The following is a 23,663-nucleotide window of genomic DNA, read 5'->3' as shown; positions in this document are numbered from 1 at the left end:
CCTATTCACATTTCAAATTATTCACTTTTAAATAAAATTTTTAACAGAACAGCAAAATTTCTGAGCTCTAAAGTATGATCTGGTGCAAACTTATAATGGGGTGCAAACTTATAATGGGGTGACTGTTTTTACAAGAAAAAATCAAACGATATATAGAAAAAAAATTTATAAAAAAATTGTATACAAATATTCTTAACGGTAAGTCACGGTAAAAATAAACTGAAAAAAAACCTAAATCAAATATAAATTTAAAATTAAAAATTTAAATGACTTGTAAGCGCAGAAGCGAAAAGACGATAACGTAAAATAAATCGATTTCATTCAGAAATGGGCGAAGCGACGAAGGCTGGGAGATCTCGATAATGCGCTGGCAAGTTGTCACTTGTTTATTTTGTTCTTTATCTCATCGCTAATGATGTAGGGGTATATTTTTGTTGCCATTTGGGACTTTTGTAGCGGACCCAATTTCTTCTTTACAGACATATGCAAACTGTCTGGAATCTTTGGCTGATTAGTGGCATGTTAAACTCAATAATACGCACTGTGCTCGAATCTCGGGGCTGATACAACTTTTAAGCTGGATTAAAACTGATTCTGTTAAATAAAAACAGCATTTTGTTTTGCTCTGTAAGAATATTACTACCTGTACTCTTCGTGGTTGATCTGACCGTAGAATTCGTTCTACTGGTCGTTAGTTCGAATATTATATCACACGATTGTACTGACAAATGCTGGTCAGTACTCTTTCAAATGGGTGACTTGACAATCAAGGGTACTAGCTATAATTTCCGATGGAAGTGCAATTGTGAGGTGCTTATGGTACAGGAACACAATCATTAACGTGGGGGTTGATTGTTAACGTACTGGGTTTCCCCTATCATTCACACAGCAATTAGTCAGTTCTCATGTTATTATTACGTATAAACACATGTTCTGTAAAATTTGGAAGCATATTCTTCCCATAGAAAATAAAATATAGTTGACAGATGAAAGTTTATCATGGTTGAATTAGTGAACGTGGCCAGCACACCTGTCTCAAATCTCTGACAAAAATTTGTTTGGATACTTTTCATTTTCTGTCTGACAATTACCGGTTTTTATTTTTCAAAGAAGATACTAATGCACAACAAAATGGTCGGGCATTGTTCCTTGGCATGATTGCCAGATTACGTTTTTGTGTCATTTGGCGCTCCAACCTCCCCGTAATTATAGAGCAACCTGTACTGGTAATGTACTAAATAGGTGCCAAGCACATTATCTCTATGCATGGTTATTGAGAAGGTCCTACACATTAAATAGGTAACTCATCATTAAAATTGTTGACTTAGCAGACTCGACAGACTCATTAAATGATAAAATTTTATGAGATGAGAGATGAGTTTTATTTCCATAAAACTCATCTAGCTCGGTTAGCTAGTTTACAGTTTTTATAACTATAACATGAAACTATGCATTGAGACTGGTCTAAAAAAAAGCTCACCAAATTGCACCGTATTTGTAATTGTTGTAGTACAACTAGTTAACCTTTTGGAGGCAGTAAGTATACTACCATTTACTGTGCTGTCTAACGGTCCCCTGGCCCAAATCACAATCGGCTAAATCACAATTTTTGCTTATCTCTTACCCTGGCATACAGGGAGGCTGGCTGATGGTCCCGCCATCCCTCATTGTTAACCTTACATGTAGGGAATGTGTCTCGTGACTGATCTTACCTTTATGGCTTCTACTTGTACTTTATTAGTTCCAAAAGAATTTTAATTTTTAAGTTAAATTTAACCAGAAGGTTAGGTAATTTTATGAGAGAGGAGGTTGGACTAACAGACAGTAAAAATACCACGAGAGCTGACAAACCGTTATTAATTACCAATCAGCGAATTTTTTTATTTTTTAAACTTTTTTAAAAAATAATTTTACTACTAAACCTTTAGGGAAAATATTTCTATGCATGAATCTTTTAGTCACGCCAGCGTGACCAAACGGCTTGCCACGCCATTGTCAGTGGCGTGGCACGCCACGCGACGCCAAAAAGGCTGCGTGGCAGGTTGTCTTACCACGTTAATATTGGTGTCGTGGCTAAAAGGTTCAGATTTGAAAATATTTTCCCTGGTGTTAAAATTATTTCTTAAAAAGTTTAAAAAATAAAAAAAATACCAATCAGCTGATCTCATCATAACTTGGCCCATGGTGTTTGTTTGCAGAGAGAAGCACCAGTCTTATCTTTCACTTTTATTTATGTTTATAAGTTAAAATTTATTTTTTTAACCTTAAACTTAAAATAGAATTTGGGTATTTTTATTGTAATTTATTTTTTAGCTTTAGTTTTTATATCGCTACGAACATGTATATAGAAAATTATGCACAAATTATTTTTTATTTATAAATATATCATTTAATTTTTTCTATTAAAAAACTAAACAATCACACCCATGCCCTAGAGACATTATAATTCTAGTAGTACATGTTGGCAATTAACCGAGCAGTCACACCTAAAAAACCAGAAAAGACTTGCAGGCTTCATTTTGCCATGATGAGTAGCATCAATCGGCTACGTTCTTTTTTGTTAGATAAAGACGAAAAATAAAAGATTATCTGATTTATATATATATTTTATAGTATAAATAATGAAATTAACTACTGCAAAATTTAAAAATTTAAGACGGTGATCTTCTATACATAAACCTTTTGCAAAAAAAAAACACCGTTTAACGGTTTGGGAAATAATAAAATAATCTATGCAAAAAGAACGCAACCGAAGTTGTGTCGTGAACTGTTGATCCAAAAACAACTAAAGTTATGAGAAGAGAATATCTACACCATGTTTTACTAGAACCATGTAAATAAACAGTTTCTAGTTCTATTCCTCTGTGTATAGAAAAGTTTGGAACTTATCCCTTTGAATTAAAGGCTGTACGAATTTTGTAGGATTCAAATGCTATCGGAATTTTTCTACACAGCTCTTTGAAACAAATGATTGAAATTTCTCAAATCTTATAAAATTCCTAAGAAATGGCATAATACATGCATATTTTAAAGGAGAGTTAGCAAGAGCCCCAACCTCTTGGAAATTCAGTGAATGCCTGAAGTTTTAGAGAAACAGGACTCAAAACAGTCGGCACTCAAACAGGCAAACCTATCAATCATCCAAGCGTTTTTCATGCTTTCTCGTGCTCCTAAATTCTTCTGGGAATTCAGCATTGACAGTTTTGATTCACGCCCCAGTTCATGCATACAAGGATATGCGTTTCCTTGCTCGCTTCACAGATATTTCAACCCTCGTCCATCCATCCCATTTACAACACATTTCTCTGCAACCAACAGCACCAAAACAAGATGCTAAATCACAGAGCCACTGCAAGAAAGCAACCAATCCTCCAGGAGCAGGCGGTGAAATTACAGTACCCACCATGAATTTGCTCGGCTAGCCGCTGGCATTGATTGACAGCACAGGCACCTCTCCGATGGAGGTGGTGACTGGTGACACAACAACAACAACAACAAAAAACACAGCTTGGTGACAACGCAACAGAAAGCTACGGCGAGGGGTAGACAGTGTAAACAGGTGACACTTGATTAGCCAGAACAAGCCGGAGAACAAAGATCCAGACTAGCAGTAATATCAATAATATCGGTACTGTATGCAACAAATTAGTATAAGCATCAAAGGCCATGAATTGAAAATAACATCTTATGGTAAATTAAGCGGAGATTCCAGGATTGCCAGACATCCTATGGAATGTCAGTGTGCAAGTACATAATCAGACAATGTGCCAAACTGTAACGTTATCATCATTGCTACAAATTTTGAACTACACACTTTTTTGAAGGATGGATCATATCTAGTAGTGTCTGCAAGCAAGATTTTTTTTGATCCCTCGTCTAGCTCGGACTGCATTTCCCTGTCAAGAGAAGACCCAATTCTTTTATTTTTTCTAAAAAAAAACAGATTATGGTTTTACACGTGTGCTGAATGGGTATTGAGACTTGGGGGAGGTAGAGACAGACCTCTGACTTTAGACTATTTGATTTGGAGTCGAGCAACTTGTTTGCTATCTAGAGGCTGCTTGAAAGGAAGGAACTCGATTCCACCCATGTAGGGCTGCAATGCCTTTGGAACTTCGACACCATTCTCCTTCTGGAAATTCTCCAGAATACAACAAAGGGTCCTCTCAGTGGCAGTCAATGTTGAGTTCAGCATATGAACAAATTGCTTGGATTGCTCGTCATTCTGCATATTGAACATTAATCAGTGGCGATAACCAACATCTTGTTAGATAATGTGATTACCAGCATCCAAGGGAAATGATACCTTTTTCTGGCCATAGCCTATTCCAAGTCTCCTTGCTTGATAATCTGTGCAGTTTGAGCAGGACACTAATTCCCTGAAGGTTTTTGATGCTGGGAACCATGCTTCTAAATCATACTTTTTAGCCGCAGCATCATTAAGAGCACCAGACACAATAGAGACAATTTGATACGGTAGTCCAATCTGCATGATGGACAATAGAGAAATGGTTTGGCATCAAAATATTGTTTAGGGTGCAACAAGGCGCTTAAGATGTTGTGTAAAGCTTCTGTCTACCTCCTTGTAGAAATCTTCTGAATTTTTAATCATCTCTTCATGCATCACCCAGGATTCATTGTCATTCGGACTTGTAACACAGAATTGCTCGATCTTTTCAAATTGGTGGACTCTGAAGATGCCAGCCGTGTCCCTTCCATGTGAACCAGCTTCTTTACGGAAGCAGGTGGAGTATCCAGCATATCTAAACAAGCAAAGTTATCATCAAACTGCACATATCAACCAAACGGAACTAACTCAACGTAGACATTACCCACCTAATTGGCAATTCAGCAGGATATATCCGATCACCTAGATGATACGCGCATAGTGGTTGCTCAGATGTAGCTATGAGATACTTTTCCTCTCCATCACCTGTTAGCTGTCGAATGCAACTACTTGTTATGAACATGTTAAATTAAAGGGGAAAAAGGGACCCCATACCACTAAAATTACACTTGATCAGAATAAATGTATTATTTCTATGCTGATTATTGCAGATTTATGAACACAGAAGAGCAAAAGCCACAACTACAATTCTCATTAAGAGCATAATATGTATAAAGCTAGAGTTTTATTTGCCTTGCCTTGTAAAGCTCTTCATCAAATTGGGCCAATTGGGCACATTTTCCCATAGTCTCTTTTCTCATGAAAAAAGGTGTTTGCATTGGCTTGAAACCTCGCTTTCTCAGAAAAGCAAGACCAAAATTTATCAATGCCAAGTTCAGCAGGACACCTTCATCCTTTAGATAGTAACCCCTTCCACCGGCTACATCAGCACCTGCAAAAATTGGATAGCAGTAACCTATAAATTTGAGAGAACGGATGACAACAGTGGTGTTATGTGAATAGATCAGAGAGCCTTTAAATTTTAATCAAAGAGAAATTATACATATGGTTAAACAACAATCATGCTAAGGTGTTAGCTTTTTATACTCAAAGAGTCTATTCATTCCTAGATAGTCCAATGGGTCACACGTCCAAAATGGAAGTCTACCCAAAGAGAAAAGCACGGACAAGCAATTGACCATATCTTCACATATAACTCTATACTATATTGGCTGCAGATTATAACAAAAGAAGAACAAAACCACAGGCAACTGTAATGGAACCTCAGGCAGAAACAAGTTATTCTGACAACTATCAGTGAGAAAAAGGGCTTGAACTTTGAATAAACCAAAAAAACCATTCAACCATTTTAGAATTGAAGTAATTCAAACAAGATATTATTTTAGCACATACCTTTCTCCAAAGCTACAATGTCCAGCATCTTACAAAGATCCACATGATTCTTCAAGTTCCCCTCCAACCTCCTCTCTCCCCATGTCCGTACGATTAAATTGTTTGCCTGAAAAATGGTTCGATCTCTTCATATACGTACATAAGTTTAGAGGAATTCAGGGCAACTGTCACATTTCTACAATTGGAACAACCATGATCGGATGAACCCAAACTATCTCAAATCAATGCAAGGTTGCAACACGTATTACTAAGTCATCATTAGATGCAATAGCAAAAAAAAATCCTAATCCACAAAGTAAAGAGTTTGCGGCTTTCTTTTCTATTATCTCTGCATTACCATTGACAAGTGCTGGGAAAACCTCTGCATTCCTAACTTAACAAACCAAAACCGTGCTTATTATCTGTACAGACACGAAATCTAAGCTTTTCACTCACCTCGTCGTCGCTGACAGGGACGGATTCATGCACAACGTTTCCAATCGTCACGAGCTTGGCATCGAGTGTGCCCTTGGCCTCCTGCACCTCAGTCTCTTTGGCAGCCAACCTCTTTTTAATTTCTTCCGTGCTCTGAATCAGAGCCGTTGCATCCTGCTTTTTCTGCACAGCAGATTGCCCACCATCACATGCAATGATGCAAATCAAAGACCCACAAAAAACTAACAAATCGAGAAGAACTTACAGCCTTGAGCTTGCCGATTTCCTTGCTGGTTTTGTTGAGCTCCTGCCGGATTTTATCGAGCTCGAACTGCCCTGCGGGGCGAACAAGGACACACCTATGGTCAGGAACCGCGGATCTGGAAGAGCTCGAGCGGTCCAAGAGAGAAGAAGCCCTTACTCTGGCGCCACTGGTCGTCGAGTGCGATGACCTCGTCGACGAGCGCGACGTTGGCGGCGGCGGACTCGGGGGTGGAGCGGCTGAGCTGCGACTTGCGGATCAGCTCCGGGTCGCCGCCCTTCTCCGTGCGGAAGAGGTTGATGTCCAGCATCTTCGCGCGCCGGCGAGGGGAGAAGGCGTCCGACCGGTGGAGATGCTGCGGCGGCGGCGGCGAGGAGCAGAGAGCCAGAGAGGAAAGGGTAGACGAGACTGAGTGAGGAGGGTTTTTGCAACTTGCGTGGCCTCCAGTATTTTGCCCATGGGTTTGACTTTTATGGACTCTCCAAACAGAAACAGGCCCAACCCAAAGCCCCAAACCGCTAGGATGGGCCCAAGTTGGGCTAGCAACCATACTTTAAATTGAAAAAAGTGTTTTTTTTTGCATGAACCAAGTGGATCAAATTGAATAGGGAAAATGGTAAGGATGTCATTATAATTTTGTAAAATCTTAGATATGTCATCCTGGTCTACATGTCATTGACTTATGTATTCTATATGTTATTGAGATACTAGTGATATATCTCTAACTTTGTAAAATCATAATGTCACGGTTGCAAATTTCTCAATTGAATAAGGAACCGAAAATGCAATACACTTGTTCATCCTTGCCCCAGTTGCCGCTTGGTGATAACCTTAGGACCAGTGGATGATGTATGACTTCCTGTCAACAATCTGTGTTTTACTCTGGATTCTGCACCTAGAATATAATAAAGCCGCAAAAAACTTGATTATAGAGGCGGTTTTTCATAACCAAAACAGCTGGTATGCAGCTGCTTTTTGTGGATTGTGAGCGATGATGTTCTAAACCTATATGTAGAAAATACTTTCGTGTCAAAAGCCAAATCCACAATCGCTTTTAAGAATTAGTTTCTGAAAACCACAAAATAAAAGTGAGCTTGTCAAATCAAAACAAAAACATACAAACCAATAGCTCATTCAACTTTAGTTATCTATATCTTTATTTGAATAGCTTAAAATAAAAAAATACCTCTCCTTCACATACTCCGGCAGATTATACATCATCCATATCCCACATAACTATATTTTATTAATATATTAACTACTACTTCTATTTTATAATATAAAATATAAGATGTTTGACTTTTTTACTTGCAATGTTTGACTATTTGTCTTACTTTAAAAATTATAGAAATATTATTTATTTTACTCGTGACTTACTTTATTATTAAAAGAGCTTTAAGCACGACTTGTCATTTTTTATATTTATACTAAATTTTTGAATAAATTGATCAAACAAAAAAACCAAACATCTTACATTACGAAACGAAGGTAGTACTCATTTCTCATTAAACATATACTCCGTACTATTTAAAAAATATTCCTATGTCCCTATTTAGAGTTTCTCTTTTATCATATGGATTATGGTTAAAAATGAAGAATGTGTTGGAGAAACTACTATACCATATTTTTTTATCCTATCCCACATTTTTTTACCTATTATCCTCTATTTTATACATGAAGTATGAAATAAATGAGTTGTCGGGCACGCTCATAACATGCAATATACGAGGGCTTCTGACCTCTCAGCCTCACGAGTAACCTGTCAACGCACTTGGAAAAATTATTACATGACCCTAGTGGTCAGGCAAGAACCAAGTCTCACGTACCATTTATACAATTTCAATCCTCTGGATACACCAGTTTATTTGCCACAAACCCACAACCGAAGAATTTGTACAGTGGGCATACTTATCTGAACTGTTGCTTTCTAATTATTTACATTTATAAGAAAAAAGGGCAAATTCACACAGTGCAATTCACCAGACTGCTAGCTAGAGGCCTGCGATACCTCAAAAGAATTTCTTTGCACTATTGAATACCGAAGGACATGGCCTTCCATGTCTACTACCTGGCTAAATTCACCACCATGTATAACCCTATCCAACGGGATCTTGGCATTACCATAGGCTGTTTCTTTACACTGAAGCCGACAATAGCAAGCACCATATCTGAATGATAGAGCCGAAGCAACGATCAAAGCAATGGGATACTATCCGAAAGTGACCGTATTGAATTCTTTCCATGCCTCCTGCAAGAAAACAGGGAGAAGATGTGTCAATTATTTAACAAAAATCCCCACATTTTTTTCTTAACTATCACTGAAACTCGCAGCAATCACAGAATTACATGGTAGGAAATCGACTCGAAAAGGAAAAGGACAAGTAACACCTGTAACCCGTCTAATATCAAATAGGTACCCCATGTTCCATATTGCAAGACTTGTCACCCCTAGATTGATCCATTGACCGTTGTACATGATTTATATATGTTTCTAGATTCATTAGCATAAATATAAATCTGGATAATATTAGAAAGTCTTACAATATGAAACAAAGAGGAAAAAAAGCTTAAAACTAGGCCACCAGTAGCTTTCAATGGATAACATTTGAGATAATTCTGAGGACCACTCATAATCCCATAAGGAAAAACGCACAAAACACAACCTCAGTAAAACAGCATGATATCAGATCTGCTATATAATTATAGCATATGAGTTTTTTAATCATCCTTTAAAAATATCTTGAAATACCATAATTTTGATAATTTTGATGCAAAATTATGGTACCTCAGCGTATCAAAAATTTACACTAAAAAATGTAGTACCTTCAGGTACTTTTTCAAGAATGTTAAAAAAACTCGTAGCATAAACTTAACCAATTACTCGCTGTGAACTCATTCAGCCAGAAAAATGTATTTGGGATAAATCCAGATTACCTGTAGAATGTCAAAAACCTTTTCTGCTATATACTTCTGATGCATAGCAACTCCTCGTTGTTGCAACTTATCTGGATGAAGGCATAACAATGCCTTCTGATAGGCTTTCTTAACAGCTGCTCCCTCAATTATATCAACAAGAGGGACTGGTTTCCATCCACTCTCAGGCCATAGTACCTAAAGAAGCACAAGAAGTTAACAAAAAATAAAAACACAGGTGTCATGATATCCTACCCCAAAGTGATTAACAAAATAGGAGCAAGAGAAAAAATTTAACAAAGGTAGGGAAAAAAAAGAGTTAATGAATCCAGACGAGATGTGGGCTTGAAAGTTGAAACATTGCTATCAGAAACTGTTAGCATATACTGTGAAATCATAGAGGGGGGTGGGGTGGTTGTTTGGCTTTTTCATGAAAAAAGTCAAACGACATATTTGTAAATAAAAACTAATTTAAGAATACAATTTTTATATATGTGTTATTAGCGATCTAAAAGCAAAGACTGATAAATAAACTACGATGAAAAAACCATAATATATACTCCAAATTTAAGGTTGAAAATTTAATTTTTGACTTATAAGCATAAACAAAAGCGAAAAGATGGGGCTAAAACAAAAGATGTTCTTGCACTCACATATTGCAGTGTAGAAAGCAATGACCTAATGTTTCCTTCTTTTCCCTTTGACCATTCCCGGATTTTGTATTCAGATATCTACATTGAAATGAGCAAGAAAGTTTAGAATTGGAAAAGAAAGGTAATGGGAAAGGAGTGACACATTGCCACTTCAATTCAGGTTATGTGAACTACCTTTATTTGCTCTTTTTCCTCGTTATTACGAAGAATAAGATCTTCACATACATCCTCAACCTAATTTATATTAAAAAAACACATGATGATATATACAATTATAAGGTTAGGCAAATAATATATAGTGACAAACAAAGTTGCGATGTAATAAGAAATACAGGCCAAATATCAATAAATGGATGCAGCTTTGGTCGACAAGTTAACTGTGTTACACTTTGTTTAGTAGGTAGACCAATTTTCACATTTGTTTAGACCTAGCATATAAAGACTTTGCACGTACGACGTACCACACATTCTTCAATATCTTCAACTGGACCTTCTGAGCGTTCTGTTGTTTCACCCTCACCCACCATATATTTTGTTTGGGCATCAACTAACTCTAGCAAACAGAAGAAGAAGAAGAAATAGTGTATCTGTTACTATTGAATATTGCACAAGCAACACTAGTTTCAGAAAACAAATGATGACACCAATAATAGAAAAACATGATCTTAAAAACGAATTTTCAGAGAAAGAAACCAACAGAATAAACATGAAAAAAAACTATTCTACCATAATCCTGTTACTATAATGTGACTGCTGCAAATATAATCAGCAGTAAGCATGTGTTTGGTTCATCTGATAGGGTGTGATGGGAGGGGAGTACGGGACGAGACCACTTTTTAGGGTGTTTGGTTCAGGGACAGGTGGAACCGGATCATCCATAAAGGGGGAATATCCCCTGGGATCTGGGGCAGGCTTATCCTTAAAAACTGGTGGACCAATCCAACCCACTCCCGCGATCTCTCGCTGACATGCATCTCATCACTCAAAATACATGACTATCACATGACTCATGCAAATTAGATAGTTGGGACCATCCCATTCTAAAAACAGGATAGAGCTAACCCGCTCCACCTTGTCTCCAAACCAAACACACGCTAAGTCACCAAATAATTAACACAAGCATGAAGAGGTTAAGAATGACTTGAATGAGGTTTTAAGACTAACATTCTAACAGAACATGGCAATGGTTTTGTACTTCTGTTGTTACAGTTCTTTCAAGAAATGAACGAAACTATCTTAATTCATTCACAGGTATGCTTAGCTTACCATCCGAAGAGGGAGGTGTAACTTCTTTTGTTCCAAAACAATTTTCTGCCCTTCTTTGCTTTTCATTATCCACTGTAAAAACCGGTATCACCGCCCTGTCTTGGACTTCGCTGATCTGGACCCACTGAAAGATTAGTCCAATAGGTGTATATTTATTTCTAATATACCACCTATCTATTGAAGAAAGTACTCACAAAATAAACCACAGAATTATAATTCAGAAATTGACCAGTATTCACAGAATTATACAGGTCTTAGATCATCCTGACTTCTGAGTCAACTTACTGGAGAAGGTGCAGGAGGGAACACGTTCCGATTGCTCATATTAGCTGTTCTAACATCCTCATCAACCGCCGAATTGGACAAGCTAAATTTATCATCAACTCCACTTTTGCTTCCATTTTTGTATGTCCGATCTAGAGATTGACGTGTTCCTTTGAGCTTCGGTGAACTCTCAGGACTAAATATTTTCATGAAGCCCTTTACTTTTCCTTTCACTCTGCTGCCACGACTTTTCTCTCCTGAAGGTGATCGAGAACTTTTAGAGCTGGGGCTAGATCCTAATACACTGTTCTTTGTATTATCAGTGCTGTGTTTTGTTCCTGCAAACAAATCACAATAGCATTAATGTGGCTAACTCCGGTGTATTTTACTGGCAGTAAAATTTAATCCACACCATTGATCTATTTTTATCGGACGACTGCGATTAAATTATACCACCAATAATACTTGATGTAGTAGAAATTTGAATGAGTAATATCGTACTTTTTATTATGATTTTTATTACCAAAAAACAAAATTACAAAATACTGCTAATCAATTAATTAATAAAGTACAAAAATATTCTTTTTAATCGATGGCCAAGATTAGTTCTACTGGTAGTATAATACTATCAGTAAAATGCACCGGAAAGTTGTCTCAGCATTAATACATTCATTTACAGATTCACATTAAAAACATGCAAATAATAATTCATAATTGTATGCAAAAGGCACACTCTTTTTCGATATGAAAGTTAATGATTTGAATGAAAAACAAATAGAGACCATCTACTTCTCTTTTGATACTACTACAAATCAACTAATGTCCAAAAAGATATGTTTCTTTTTTAAAACCGAACCAGCAATACCTGGTGTTTTAAGCTAGGGTTTATTTATTATCCTTGAAAAGTACCTTCAGATATTAAGAATTTTAATACAAATTTTTGGTACCTCAAGGTACCACACTTTTTACACTAAAAAGGTGGTACCTGAGGTACCTTTTTAAGGATGATAAAGAAACTCTTTAAGTTAAGAAGAGCAGCTACGTACAAGCTTCACTTTACAATGAGAAAAGTGTAAGAACATTTTGACAAAAAGGAAAGTAAAGAGCTCCCTTGGTGTTGCACGTCTTAGCAAAGAAAAACTTTGATAGAACGTAAAAAATAAAAAAGTATGTTTAGGACAGATATATTTGATGTTATAGCTGCGAACAATATGCTTCGATAATAGAATGTGCATGCACAGCACTCTAAATAAAAGGGTACCTGTTTCTTCAGCTTTATTGGCTTGAAAGTATTCATCAAAAACTAAAGGAAGGGCTCCATCCTTCGCTTTTAAGTGTGCACTTAACAAGCCATATTCTTTCCCAGACTTGTACTCTTCATAATCAGTCTGACTCTTTGATGCTCCAGTGGCAGTTGACGTGTTGTCTTCTTCTTCATCAATTAGGTCGATACCCTGCACAATCACTTGAGGGAAACTCCTCGCACCAACAATATCGCCAGCACTTTCTTGTGCATTAGTTGGCAGTACCAAAATGGCACCTTTCCCTCCCCACTTATAGAATGAAAAATGGAACTTGTTATTGTCAATGCTATTTTCCAAGCTAACATGAGTCCCTTCACGCTCACTATCCATGGAGCTGACATAATTGGAGGTGTCCTTATCTCCACTGTTAGAGCGAAACCGGGATAAGAAGGCATAGCGATGCCATGAAGAAGGATTCTTTGTGGAATCTTGTTGGTGTGCTCCTTGAGCTAGAAAGCTGTTCATGGATGAATTGGGTGAAGTTGGAACGCTGTAAGCATAGGATACCCCATCGTCGTTTCTGTTGGGTGTATGCCGAGAAGGAGAAGTAGGGACTGAACTGTCGATGCCTCCGTTGAACTTCATGGAGAAGCTGAAATAAGTAAATAAAAACGCAAAACATTATGTAATCAACAGGTGTGTGCATGTCTATGTGAAGATAAAATTTAGAACATCTGATCAGATAATAGCAAGTAAGTATATCTTTCCTATGTATATAAGTTTTTGATCGACAAGTAACAAGCATCATCCATGAGTTTAGATCTATCAAAGAAGAGGATAGGCACACATTGCATCATTCATGAGTTTCGAACTATCAAAACAGAGGGTAGGCACAAATTTGTTAAACTAAATTTACCCTGGTTAGAGAGAGGATCCCATAACAACTCGCTACAATTGCTCACATCACTTCACTGAAAAACTGGTCAAGTACCTCGAACGCACGCGGCTGGTGGAACCGGGTGACACCTGCGCGCCAAACACATCCAGATCCCCGGCCGCGCCGCCCCGCCTCGGTGACATCGACTCGTTCCCGGCGAATATGTCCTTGTAGAATTCCGCCCCGAGCTGCCTCCTCCGGTCGGAGCTCGTACGCTCCCCGAACACGGGCCTCTCCTCTGGCCCGCTCCGCGTCCGCGTCGCCGAGCCGAACGACGAGTCCATCGACGAGCGCCTCAGGCTGTCGTGCCCCGACGAGCGGCGGGGCGGTCCGCCGAAGACGTCGGCGAAGTCGACGTCGGGCCTTGGCGGGCGCTCCGCCGCCGGCGGAGCGCCGGCCATGCTGCCCTAGCGCTCTCCCGAAGCACCGCGGTGGCGATTGCTTCGAGCCGGTGGTGGCCGACGGCGAGGAGGAGGAGGCGCGGACTTGTGGCGGGGAGCGGCGCTTGGAATTTCGAGTGGCTGCGGTTTTTGCGGCGGCGCCAGCGCCCCCGCCCCCACCCCATCGGCGGCCGGGATTTGCTTGTCCCGTTGCGGCGGCGCTCTCCTCCTCACACAAGTCATTTTCGCGCCATGCGGTAGGGTGCTATCTCCTCGGAGAAAGCCCAACTTCGTAATAGGCCCAATTCAACCGCCGGCCTACTCCGCCTCTCCTATTTGGGCTTTTAGCCCATCTCGAGAAGAAACCCTAATTCCCCCCTCGTCTATATACCCCACCCCCCTCAACAGCACCGCCGCCGCATACTTCCATCTTCTTCTTCCTCGTCGTCGACGGCGGCTTGTGCTCCTCCTCCCTGGTCTAGATTGAATTCTATCTGTTGATGTGTTTTCCAAGTGGTATTATCTCTGGTTTGTTTCTAAGCTCGGGTGGTTTGAATCTTTCCCGATGAAGAGAATACAAGCAGACGGGCGGTCTGAACTGATGCCGTGTTGATATGTCTGCAATTTCCATGCCTTCCCTCTGGGTTGGCATCTGAGAGGAAAGAAACACCTCCTGTTCGATCAACTTCATTGTCTCTTCCTTCGTATCCCATCTATCTTGAGGATTGGTGCTGTGATGATGATGCTTAATTATTTCTATGTCTGGACATCTGAGATCATTGTCTGTGATTGTTTTATGCATCATTCTGAGCTCTGAACAACTCTTCTCTTTTTTTCTGCTATTATTGTTTGATTATATTGGCATTTGGCTTACCTTCTTTCTTTAGATTGGCATAAATCAATCTGGGGAGAGCAAGCCGGTGCGAATATCGACACGGTTAACTTACCAACCCTTTGCAGCAGTTTGCATTGCTCTGGCGTCAAATGGTTTAATCGAAATTTCCTCTTCACAAATCAGTTTTAAATTTTGCTTTTTGTTATGATTATGAATAGATCGATCATGTTTTACATCCTGCAGGCAAGTGATGTGAAAATATATATGCTAGACACTCATTGGATTTTTCCATGTGTGGACCAATAATCTCCGCTTATTATCTGATGCCTCTCATCACGAAGTGTCGTTTTTCTTCTTTAGAAATGCTTAGCCCCGTCTTTGCAAATTTTTATGAATTTTAGTATATGTCAAATGGTGGCAAATGATGTGAATACAATCTTATCCTACACACCGAATCTTTGATGTGTGGACCAACATCTCCGCTTATTATCTGATGCCATGACACCCATCGTGCGTTCTCTTTCGTCATCAGCTTCGAACTGTGCGTTGCAGCATGGTTGGGATCGTCTTGATCCGGTTTTGATTTCTCCAAGCATACCAAATTATCAATGAACTCTGTTTAGCTAGAGTGTCAACCTCAATTCAAAGAGTATTGGATGTGTACAATTGTAAGTTGACAATGGCACTGAATTTGGAAAGTTTGCATTGGTATTTAAGCAAGTACACCCTCTGTGTGCCAAAATGAATCTATCTAGGACAGGATTTGATAATCGTGTAAAGGATGAGTTGGTCCTAAATCTACTATTCTTAAGTACAAATCTGACTAAAATTTTTTGGCCGATACTATTCTGTAAACAGAAAGCCTGCTACCTCCGACTCCGAAGCAACACTAAGATTTCTGTTGGAGATTTTATCTGTCTCCTGATAACTTTGGTTTCAACATTCTCGTGGTTTCCTGCAATTTTTTTTACGTTGTTTTGTGGCATTAGCACTTATTCATGGGTTCTTAGAAACTCCACTTGTACACTATAACAGCTATGACATAAAGTAGCACTATTTCAGTTCCATTTTTAGGTATAGTGACGTCCAAAATCACAAGCATAATGTTTAGAGCATTTTCAACCCCTAAAAAGGGTAGGGATCACATCGAATCGAACCGTGTGTATAGCATTTTCCTTATGTAAATTCACAATCTACTACTCTACTAGAGTCTACTGGAGTCATCCCAAATTCACAATCTACTAGAGTCTCCAACCTGGTACAGAATGACAAGCCAGAATCTAACAACCAAGCTTGTCCCGAAACATATGATATTTTGGCCTCTAGATTTTTATAAATGCTAATAAAACTTTTTTCTTGTTTCAGGTTTTAATACTGATTTCATTCTTTTTTATTTGGTTTTTGTTTTTGCATTTACTTTTTTAATTGAACGAACCAGTTTCCCCTTCTTTGGATGGAATGACTAACGGTGTTTAAATGACATGTTAAAGGATTATTTTGCTTATACACGAGAATATTATTTTGATCTTTTTTTAAGTCATTTGTGTTGTTACCCTCTATTAAATATAAAAAATAATATATTATTAATTCAAATGGCATGTTTAAAAACTTGTAATTTTTTAAAAATATTTCAGTTTTAAAACCATGTCAATTTTTTTTAAAAAAAATTATAAGTTTCATAGAAATATACAAAAGCAATATATTATTAATTCAAATGACATGTTTAAAAACTTTAATTTTTTAAATAGGGGTAATTTCGTCATTAATTATTTTAGGAATTAAGTCTTTTATTTTTTAAACTAAATATATAGGTAAACTAATGGTTAACATAACTTTCATCAAAAATAAGGGCAAACGATTCATTCGGTAAGAAAAAGGCAACAACAAAAAACCTAAAAAAGAATGGGTAAAATCAATATTAGTCCTAAAAATCAGGGTATGAAACTTATATGCCCTAGAATTTTGACATTTTGGTCCTTTTAAAAAACTTATTTTATAAATAGACCGCTAAAGAACTTATTATACAAATGAATTTTTTTATCATGCCATCGTCGTTGTATAGGATGGTGCCAAATAGATTAGCGCTGTACTTTTGTCATATGAACATAACATTATTAATGTTATTACTTAGATGATGGCGCTGATGTCATTAGCGTCGTCGTGAGTGGGGGCAGCAAGAGAAGCAGATCGCCTGCATTTTCTTGGGCCAGTTATCACACTGATCAAGCGTCAATTTGTTGGCCCAGTTATTACACTAGCCACTCTGGCCGAAGTTGGCCCACCCTAGGGCCTTCCTTCATCCCAAGTGGGCTGAAACTTTTTCGGAGGGTACAAGATGTGAAGGTTTATCAGGTGCTGATACAATTATTGGGAGAACACCCTACCGATGTGAAGATGAATCCTGTTGGTTGCGCTTGCATGGAAGATACTTCGAACTGATCCGCACAGGACCGATCCTATCTGATACGACAGCTAACCTCGAAACTCCAACATTGACAGACACTACAACAAAGATTGAGAAAATTTTTAAAACAAGTATCAAGTTAAATGTTTGATTCGGATATCGAAAGGGGTTTTCGGACACGAATGACAAAACAAATTTCACGGCTAGCCTAGAAACCGTGAGACAATATTGAGCTTAATTAATCCGTCGTTAGGATATGTTGGTTACTGTAGCACTTATGGCTAATCATGGATTAATTAGGCTCAAAAGATACATCTTAAGATTTCTTCCGTAACTGTGCAATTAGTTTTTTGGTTTATCTATATTTAATGTTATTTACGTGTTCAAAAATTTAGTTACAGTAACTTACATGCGCTAATAACAGATTAATTAGACTTAAAAGATTTGTCTCGCGGTTTATGGGCCAGCCGTAAAATTTATTTTTTCATTCTCTGGAAACCTTTTTCGATATTCGATCAAATGTTTGATATAACATGCAAAAATTTTTATTTCACCAATTAAACATCCCCTAAATCTAAAAAATAGAATAGTAATTGCTGGAAATCGGGTAAAAGCGTGCTAGCCCACCGTGGTTCTCATGCCGCAGCCTGGAATCCGGTATTGACCCCGTCTCTCGTCGTACAATCAGATCAGATCGAACCAGTGGCAGAGAGCCAGAGACCCCGAAGGAAGGAAGACCTCGAGTAGCATCCAGCTGACCTGCTCTATCCACTTGGAGAACCGCCCCGGCGCGACTACACGAACGCGACAAGCGCGCACGAACAAACACAGGCGCGCCAAGACAGGTCAGGGGCCGCATCCGCACGCAGCCACGCACACGCGGTACCCCCCCCCCCCCCCACCTGCTCCGATCAAATCCACCGTGTTTTTGTGTGTGTACTAGGTCGCAGCGTGTCTGCGTGTGTTTGCAGGTTGCGGTCCGGCCCCCGCCCCGGGCCGCGTCTGAGTTCTGACCAGAGCGAGGTGGGTGCGGCCACGCGCGGCGCGCTGCGCGGGTATACGAGCTGAGCGAGCTCTGCCGTCTGCGAGCGCAGGTGTCGTCCATGCGATGCGTCCCCTTCTTCGTCCGCGCTCCGCGCCGCAGCTGCGTTGGGCGACATGTTGAGAAGAAGATTTATGACGAGATCTTAGGAGTTAGGACATGCGTAACGGAAGCCTTAAATTTCGAAATCTCCCGCACAACTGAGATGATTTGCTGCCGCCTCACTGAGGAGCCGGCGACACGCGGAGCGGTCCGTGCGCCCGTCAGTTTCGCGTCTGTCCGGACAAGCTGGAGTGAAAGCCGTGGATGCTGGATGGTGAGGCACACGGCACACCTGATGACAAAAGGATTCGTGTTTCAATTTTAGAGAAAAAATTTGTGAAATGGGTTAAGGAGAGTATTATTCGTCGCAAATACTGTGCGGGCCTAAAGAACTGAAAATCGCACGAGTTGCAGTGTTGCACGATGCTACGCTCACTGACACAAAAACAGTGGAGGAGCAGGCAGAGGACGTTGAATATCAGACACACGCTTCTTGTGCGCCAGAGCGATCGGAGACTGCAGTGCAGTAGGAAAAACAATCTTCCCAATACTGTTAAATATTGTTAAGTACTTCCTCTATCCCAAAATAAACTATTTTTTTATTTTTACCTATAATATTTGACTCTTTGTTTTATTTAAATTTTTTTGTGATTAACATTTTTGTTTTTATTAGATGATAAATCATAAATAGTACTCTACATGTGATTATTTTTTAATTTCTTAAAAAAATTAAATAATACGGATGTTCAAACTCTAGGCATAGAAACCAAAGGTCAAAAGTTTTGTTTAGGCCATGTTTAGTTCCAAAAATATCACATCGAGTCTTTAGACATCTAAATGAAACACTAAATATACATGAACATTAAAACTAATTACACAGGTATTGAGGAAATCGTGAGACGAATCTTTTGAGCCTAATAAGAACATGATTAGCCATAAGTGTTACAGTAACCAACATGTGCTAATGACGGATTAATTAGACTCAAAAGATCAACCTCGCGGTTTCTAGGTGAAATCTAAATTTTATTTTTTATTCGTGTCTAAAAATACTTTTCAACATCGGATTAAACATTTGACGTGATGCTTTTTCAAAAATTTTTGGCAACTGCCCGAGGCCTAGTGTATACTCTGGCCTCTGGCCCAATTTTTTGTGTGTCGTGCACGAATCCAGCTACAAGCTGCACGGGAGTATGGAAGCATCAATTGCTTAGGATACATTGCTTTCACAATTCTTTGGTCTGGCACTACACCCTTGTGCGTAAAATAATTCAAGATACTGGGTATATTAATGTTTGAAAAAGTTGAATTCAACCCTGAAGATTTAAGATTGATGCATTTATAATCCAATAAAGCATGAAAACATACGGCAGCCCATTTTTTAACCTTAATTCTAAGTTAATTTTTAATTTTTTTTATCATGGTTTATTATCAATATTTGCTTTTATATCGCTAAAAAACAAAAAAAAATAAAGTTTCATTCATAAATTGTTTTCATTTATAAAAAATATCGTCTAGTTTTTTCTTAAAAAACCAAACAATCACGCCATATTTTAATCCAGTAAAGAATAGAAATATGTTCAGCTAACTTCATTTTTTGAGGTAAATGTACAGCTATAAGGTCCTGTTTAGTTAAAAAAAATTTACTAAAAAGATCATATCGAATCTTTAGACATCTAAATAAAACATTAAATATATATGAACATTAAAACTAATTACACGGTTATGGAGGAAATCGTGAGACGAATCTTTTGAGTCTAATTAGTACATAATTAGCCATAAGTGCTACAGTAAACAACATATGCTAATGACTGATTACTTAGACTCAAAAGATTCGTCTCATGGTTTTCAAACGAAATCTGAAATTTGTTTTATAATTAAACCACGTTTAATATTTTAAACGTGTGACCGTAAGCGTTGATGTGCTATCTCTCCCCAATCTTTTTCGAACAGAGCGCAGCCTAACTTGTCGCAGAGGTTTTGATCGGTGTTTTAATTGTGTATATGGTGACATGGCGGTAGTTTTAGTCATATTGGATTAATCACTAAGTGATAAATTCTGATGTCTATTTTTTTCTCACAGGTGGAATGGCTTCAGATTTGAGAATGATGAAAATTGCCGCTGATGTGTAACTTTTAGGCTTGCCAACTAGTGAACGATAGGAACGGTTGAGTCAACTTAGGTTTAATATACTAACATGTGCCAAACTAGATGCTTCGGATTATGATGTAGGTTGTTCTCCTTTTAAAGTTTCAGTGCAAATTTAACTTCCAACACATCCGTAAAATGGTATTACCAAGAGTATACTTGAGCGATGGGCAAAGACCTAGTTATCCGGGACATACAGAAGCAATACCATTTTATGCATGGTTCTCTCGGTAATGACGGATACGGAGATGGTCCTATCAATACTTGTCGGTATAGTGTCGGTATAGGACGATAGTCTGGATATAATTGATATGTTAAAATATCCTAATTCTAATAACAAATAAACATTGAAAAGATCCATTCCAGGTAATAGATTGAGTAGTCACCTTTTATCTTTTTAGGAAAAAACAAATGACATAATTACAAACAAAAAATAATTTAGGACTTAAGAATCTATTATATATAAATTAATAGGAAAGTAGCATCCATGTTGTCTATTACGGACTAAAAATTCTGAGACTAATTGATAAAATAAGAGGAAAAAAAAATGAAAGGGAGGAAGATCAATCTACCTGATACCCCAAAAGAACAACCCACGGTGTGTTCTACTGTTTCTCTATATAACTAACAAAGAGATAAAAGAGAGATAATTCATACAAATAAAAGATAAGAACTAATGGCCGCACAATATGTACGGGCCATCATACTAGTGTGTATATATACATTAACCATCTAACTACAAAGACTAAAAAGGTAAATATGACAAAAAGAAATTCCCAAATTAACTGAAATAAAATTTAAATACTGCAGAGTTGTTTCGTAGAAAATTAATTCGAAACTTCAAAGATGGTGTCACTATCACCGATCACTTCCCGTTTCCCACCCAAAGACTCGAGGAGGCCAAGCCCAAGACCTAGTTCTACACCAAAAAGAAGGACGCTCGGACAATTTTCTTAGAAATATTATTATTTTAATGAATAATCGTAAAATTAAATGTCGTCCACAAAAATCGTAAATTTAGCTCTCAGTCGGTACGATAGACCCCTATCGAACGGCCAGCAATCGGCTGAGGAGGAGGATCAGATGGCTACGAGTTCGACAAGCCCTAGACAGTTACCTGTCGAACTGCTGATTGATCCAGCAGGAGCGATGGGAGGGCCCAATCGGCCTTAGCAGTTCGACAAGGGAGATGAGAGGGTACTATCGGCCGACAGCAGTTTAACAGGCCGGCGCTAGGTGGTGGGCCTAGCCGAACGACCTATCGAAAGTTGGTTATTTCATATGGGCCCTGTCGAACAGCAGCAATTTGACTTCGTGATAAATTTATGATTTTTCACAAACGAACTCTAATTTTATGATTTTTCATTAAATTAATAATATTTCTCAAAATAAATCTCGCCCGGACCCCATTGCCACGGTTCCTGACTTCCCGTCCACCCAACCTTCGTCGTCGACCTCACACGTTTCCCAATATATACACGGCCACCCGGCGAGCCAGTGTCAGCCAACGCCCCGCCCTCATTTACAACCTTACCCACCACGCCACCGTCCCGGACTCCCGGCGTGTGCCCCTCTTCCATGGCCAAGCGACTCTTCCACTCCTGCCGCTCCCCCTCCGCGGCGGATGCGGTGGTCACCTCCACCTGCCTCCTCGCCAGCGACCACCAGTCTGTCGTCACCGGCAGTGCTGGCCAGTGCCGTATCCCGCGCCGGCGGCCCCAACCCCCGGGTGGCTGCGGCGCCGCTGATTACGCTACCGGCGATATCCCACCGCCGCGCGGACCACCTGCCTACCGCTGGCTCAAGAGCTCGCAGTGGCACGTTATCGAGGTCGCTGGGGTCACCGACGACGACCACACGCCCCGCCTCAAGATCGACGCGCGCCGCCGGCTGCGGCGCTCCCGCCGACGCCACCACCACCGCCTGCACCGTCGGGCGGACCCGGCGAGCGGGTCGTCGGGAGACAGTGGGTGGTTCACCAGCGACGAGGACTCGTACGCGAACAGCTGCGGTGTCGGCGGCGAGGCCGAGACGCTGGTGGCGTCGACCACGACGGAGTCTTCGTCCGGCGCGAGCGGGAACTGCGGCGGCGGCGAGGCGGACGGGGTGGTAGTGGACGGGAGCTTCGCGGTGATTAAGCGCTCCGACGACCCCCGCGCCGACTTCCGCCAATCCATGGCCGAGATGGTGGTGGGGCGCGCAATCTACGACGCCGACGGGCTCGAGCGCCTCCTGCGGTGCTTCCTGGCGCTCAACCACCAGCGCCACCGCCGCGACATCGTCGCTGCCTTCGGCGATGTGTGGGAAGCCGTCTTCTCTTGCCCGACGTCGCGGCGTGGCGTTGTCACGTCCGACCCTGCGATCCGCAAGGCGGCCGCAACCGTGTCAAATCGTCCGTAGAAATATGCACGTGACACGTACGCAGTGCTAATACTACACTGATTATTGGAGGTATTTGGCTACTAGACGTACCTAAGCTGTGATTATATGTAATCTATATGTAGACGAATGTAAATTAGCAGTGGTAGCGAGTTCTTTTTTTTTTGTTTGGATCTTCTGTGCCTCGGTTTCTTGCACTGCTTGACACCTCTTTGCGGTAGGGCAATGAGAAACGTGACTCTTGATGTGATGCAACGTGAAGTGGAGTGCATTGGCACTGTTTCTCGAAATGGTGCATGCGTACCCCTCGAAAATCTAGGCTTTGTTCTATGAAGTGGCACTGTTAAGCAATCTCAAGTTTTATGGAAATAAACTAAGTACCATATAGATATTTTTAAGGATACGACAAAGTAGTAACGAATAGAAGGTGAAAATAAGTTTCATGTAGATAAAATCTTCTATGCATGGTTACATAGATAAATTGTATCTTGCATTTAACTTAGGAAATAACAATAGATGAAACCATACAGCGAGAGAGGTGTTTTATTTTAGTTTCAAACTTTTTAGATAGCATATCACCTTATGTAATCATATCCATAAAACTTATATTGAGGATGACCTAAGGCCATTCAAAGGCATACACAATGCAAAGACCTTCACCCCGTGCTCTTAGATAAAAAAA

General features: G+C 39.7%; 3 protein-coding genes and 2 non-coding genes across 6 annotated transcripts; 3 read left to right on the top strand and 2 right to left on the bottom strand.

Annotated features, from left to right (window-relative positions):
- Positions 1–3,667: 3,667 nt before the first annotated feature.
- On the bottom strand, positions 3,668–6,907 carry LOC102704317 (serine--tRNA ligase). Its single transcript, XM_006649504.3, has 10 exons — positions 6,636–6,907; positions 6,480–6,550; positions 6,236–6,397; positions 5,801–5,906; positions 5,146–5,339; positions 4,837–4,940; positions 4,580–4,763; positions 4,307–4,486; positions 4,003–4,225; positions 3,668–3,896 (listed from the first exon to the last, which is right to left on the bottom strand). Exons 1-9 carry the CDS (start codon positions 6,784–6,786, stop codon positions 4,016–4,018), a joined length of 1,362 nt encoding a protein of 453 aa, XP_006649567.1. The 5' UTR covers positions 6,787–6,907; the 3' UTR covers positions 3,668–3,896; positions 4,003–4,015.
- Positions 6,908–8,186: 1,279 nt separating this feature from the next.
- Positions 8,187–14,281, bottom strand: LOC102704039 (J domain-containing protein required for chloroplast accumulation response 1). 2 transcript variants are annotated; one of them, XM_015835427.2, is made up of 9 exons: positions 13,808–14,281; positions 12,834–13,468; positions 11,594–11,910; positions 11,309–11,432; positions 10,504–10,595; positions 10,217–10,276; positions 10,043–10,120; positions 9,411–9,587; positions 8,187–8,724 (listed from the first exon to the last, which is right to left on the bottom strand). In XM_015835427.2, the coding sequence occupies exons 1-9, from the start codon at positions 14,152–14,154 to the stop codon at positions 8,686–8,688; spliced, it is 1,869 nt and encodes a 622-aa protein (XP_015690913.1). In that variant the 5' UTR covers positions 14,155–14,281; the 3' UTR covers positions 8,187–8,685. The 2 variants fall into 2 exon arrangements, with proteins under 2 accessions (XP_015690913.1, XP_006649566.1); XM_006649503.3 differs by having other exon boundaries at positions 8,188–8,724; positions 11,309–11,423.
- A 926-nt stretch (positions 14,282–15,207) lies between these two features.
- LOC121054042 lies at positions 15,208–15,299 on the top strand. The gene has a single exon (XR_005811509.1). It is a non-coding gene; the product is annotated as a small nucleolar RNA R16 (small nucleolar RNA).
- An 82-nt stretch (positions 15,300–15,381) lies between these two features.
- LOC121054039 lies at positions 15,382–15,469 on the top strand. Its single transcript, XR_005811506.1, has one exon. It is a non-coding gene; the product is annotated as a small nucleolar RNA R16 (small nucleolar RNA).
- Positions 15,470–22,155: 6,686 nt separating this feature from the next.
- LOC102717051 (transcription repressor OFP7-like) lies at positions 22,156–23,358 on the top strand. Its single transcript, XM_006651073.3, has one exon. The coding sequence runs from the start codon at positions 22,181–22,183 to the stop codon at positions 23,000–23,002; it is 822 nt and encodes a 273-aa protein (XP_006651136.2). The 5' UTR covers positions 22,156–22,180; the 3' UTR covers positions 23,003–23,358.
- The last annotated feature ends 305 nt before the right edge of the window (positions 23,359–23,663 follow it).

Source organism: Oryza brachyantha, chromosome 3 (genome assembly GCF_000231095.2).
Source record: "Oryza brachyantha chromosome 3, ObraRS2, whole genome shotgun sequence".
NCBI lineage: Eukaryota > Viridiplantae > Streptophyta > Magnoliopsida > Poales > Poaceae > Oryza > Oryza brachyantha.
The sequence above is the reverse complement of the archived record's forward strand: the minus strand, read 5'-3'. Positions and strand labels throughout refer to the sequence as shown.

Bases quoted from the DNA above. Each gene is read 5' to 3' on its own strand.
- LOC102704317 (XM_006649504.3), bottom strand. From the start codon at position 6,786: ATGCTGGACATCAACCTCTTCCGCACGGAGAAGGGCGGCGACCCGGAG. The intron at 4,764-4,836 runs GTGGGTAATGTC...TTGCTTGTTTAG, and splicing joins CCTGCTGAATTGCCAATTAG to ATATGCTGGATACTCCACCT. The intron at 4,226-4,306 runs GTATCATTTCCC...TTCAATATGCAG, and splicing joins TAGGCTATGGCCAGAAAAAG to AATGACGAGCAATCCAAGCA.
- LOC102704039 (XM_015835427.2), bottom strand. From the start codon at position 14,154: ATGGCCGGCGCTCCGCCGGCGGCGGAGCGCCCGCCAAGGCCCGACGTC. The intron at 13,469-13,807 runs GTACTTGACCAG...TACTTATTTCAG, and splicing joins ACCAGCCGCGTGCGTTCGAG to CTTCTCCATGAAGTTCAACG. The intron at 11,911-12,833 runs GTACCCTTTTAT...ATTTGTTTGCAG, and splicing joins CAATAAAGCTGAAGAAACAG to GAACAAAACACAGCACTGAT.
- LOC102717051 (XM_006651073.3), top strand. From the start codon at position 22,181: ATGGCCAAGCGACTCTTCCACTCCTGCCGCTCCCCCTCCGCGGCGGAT.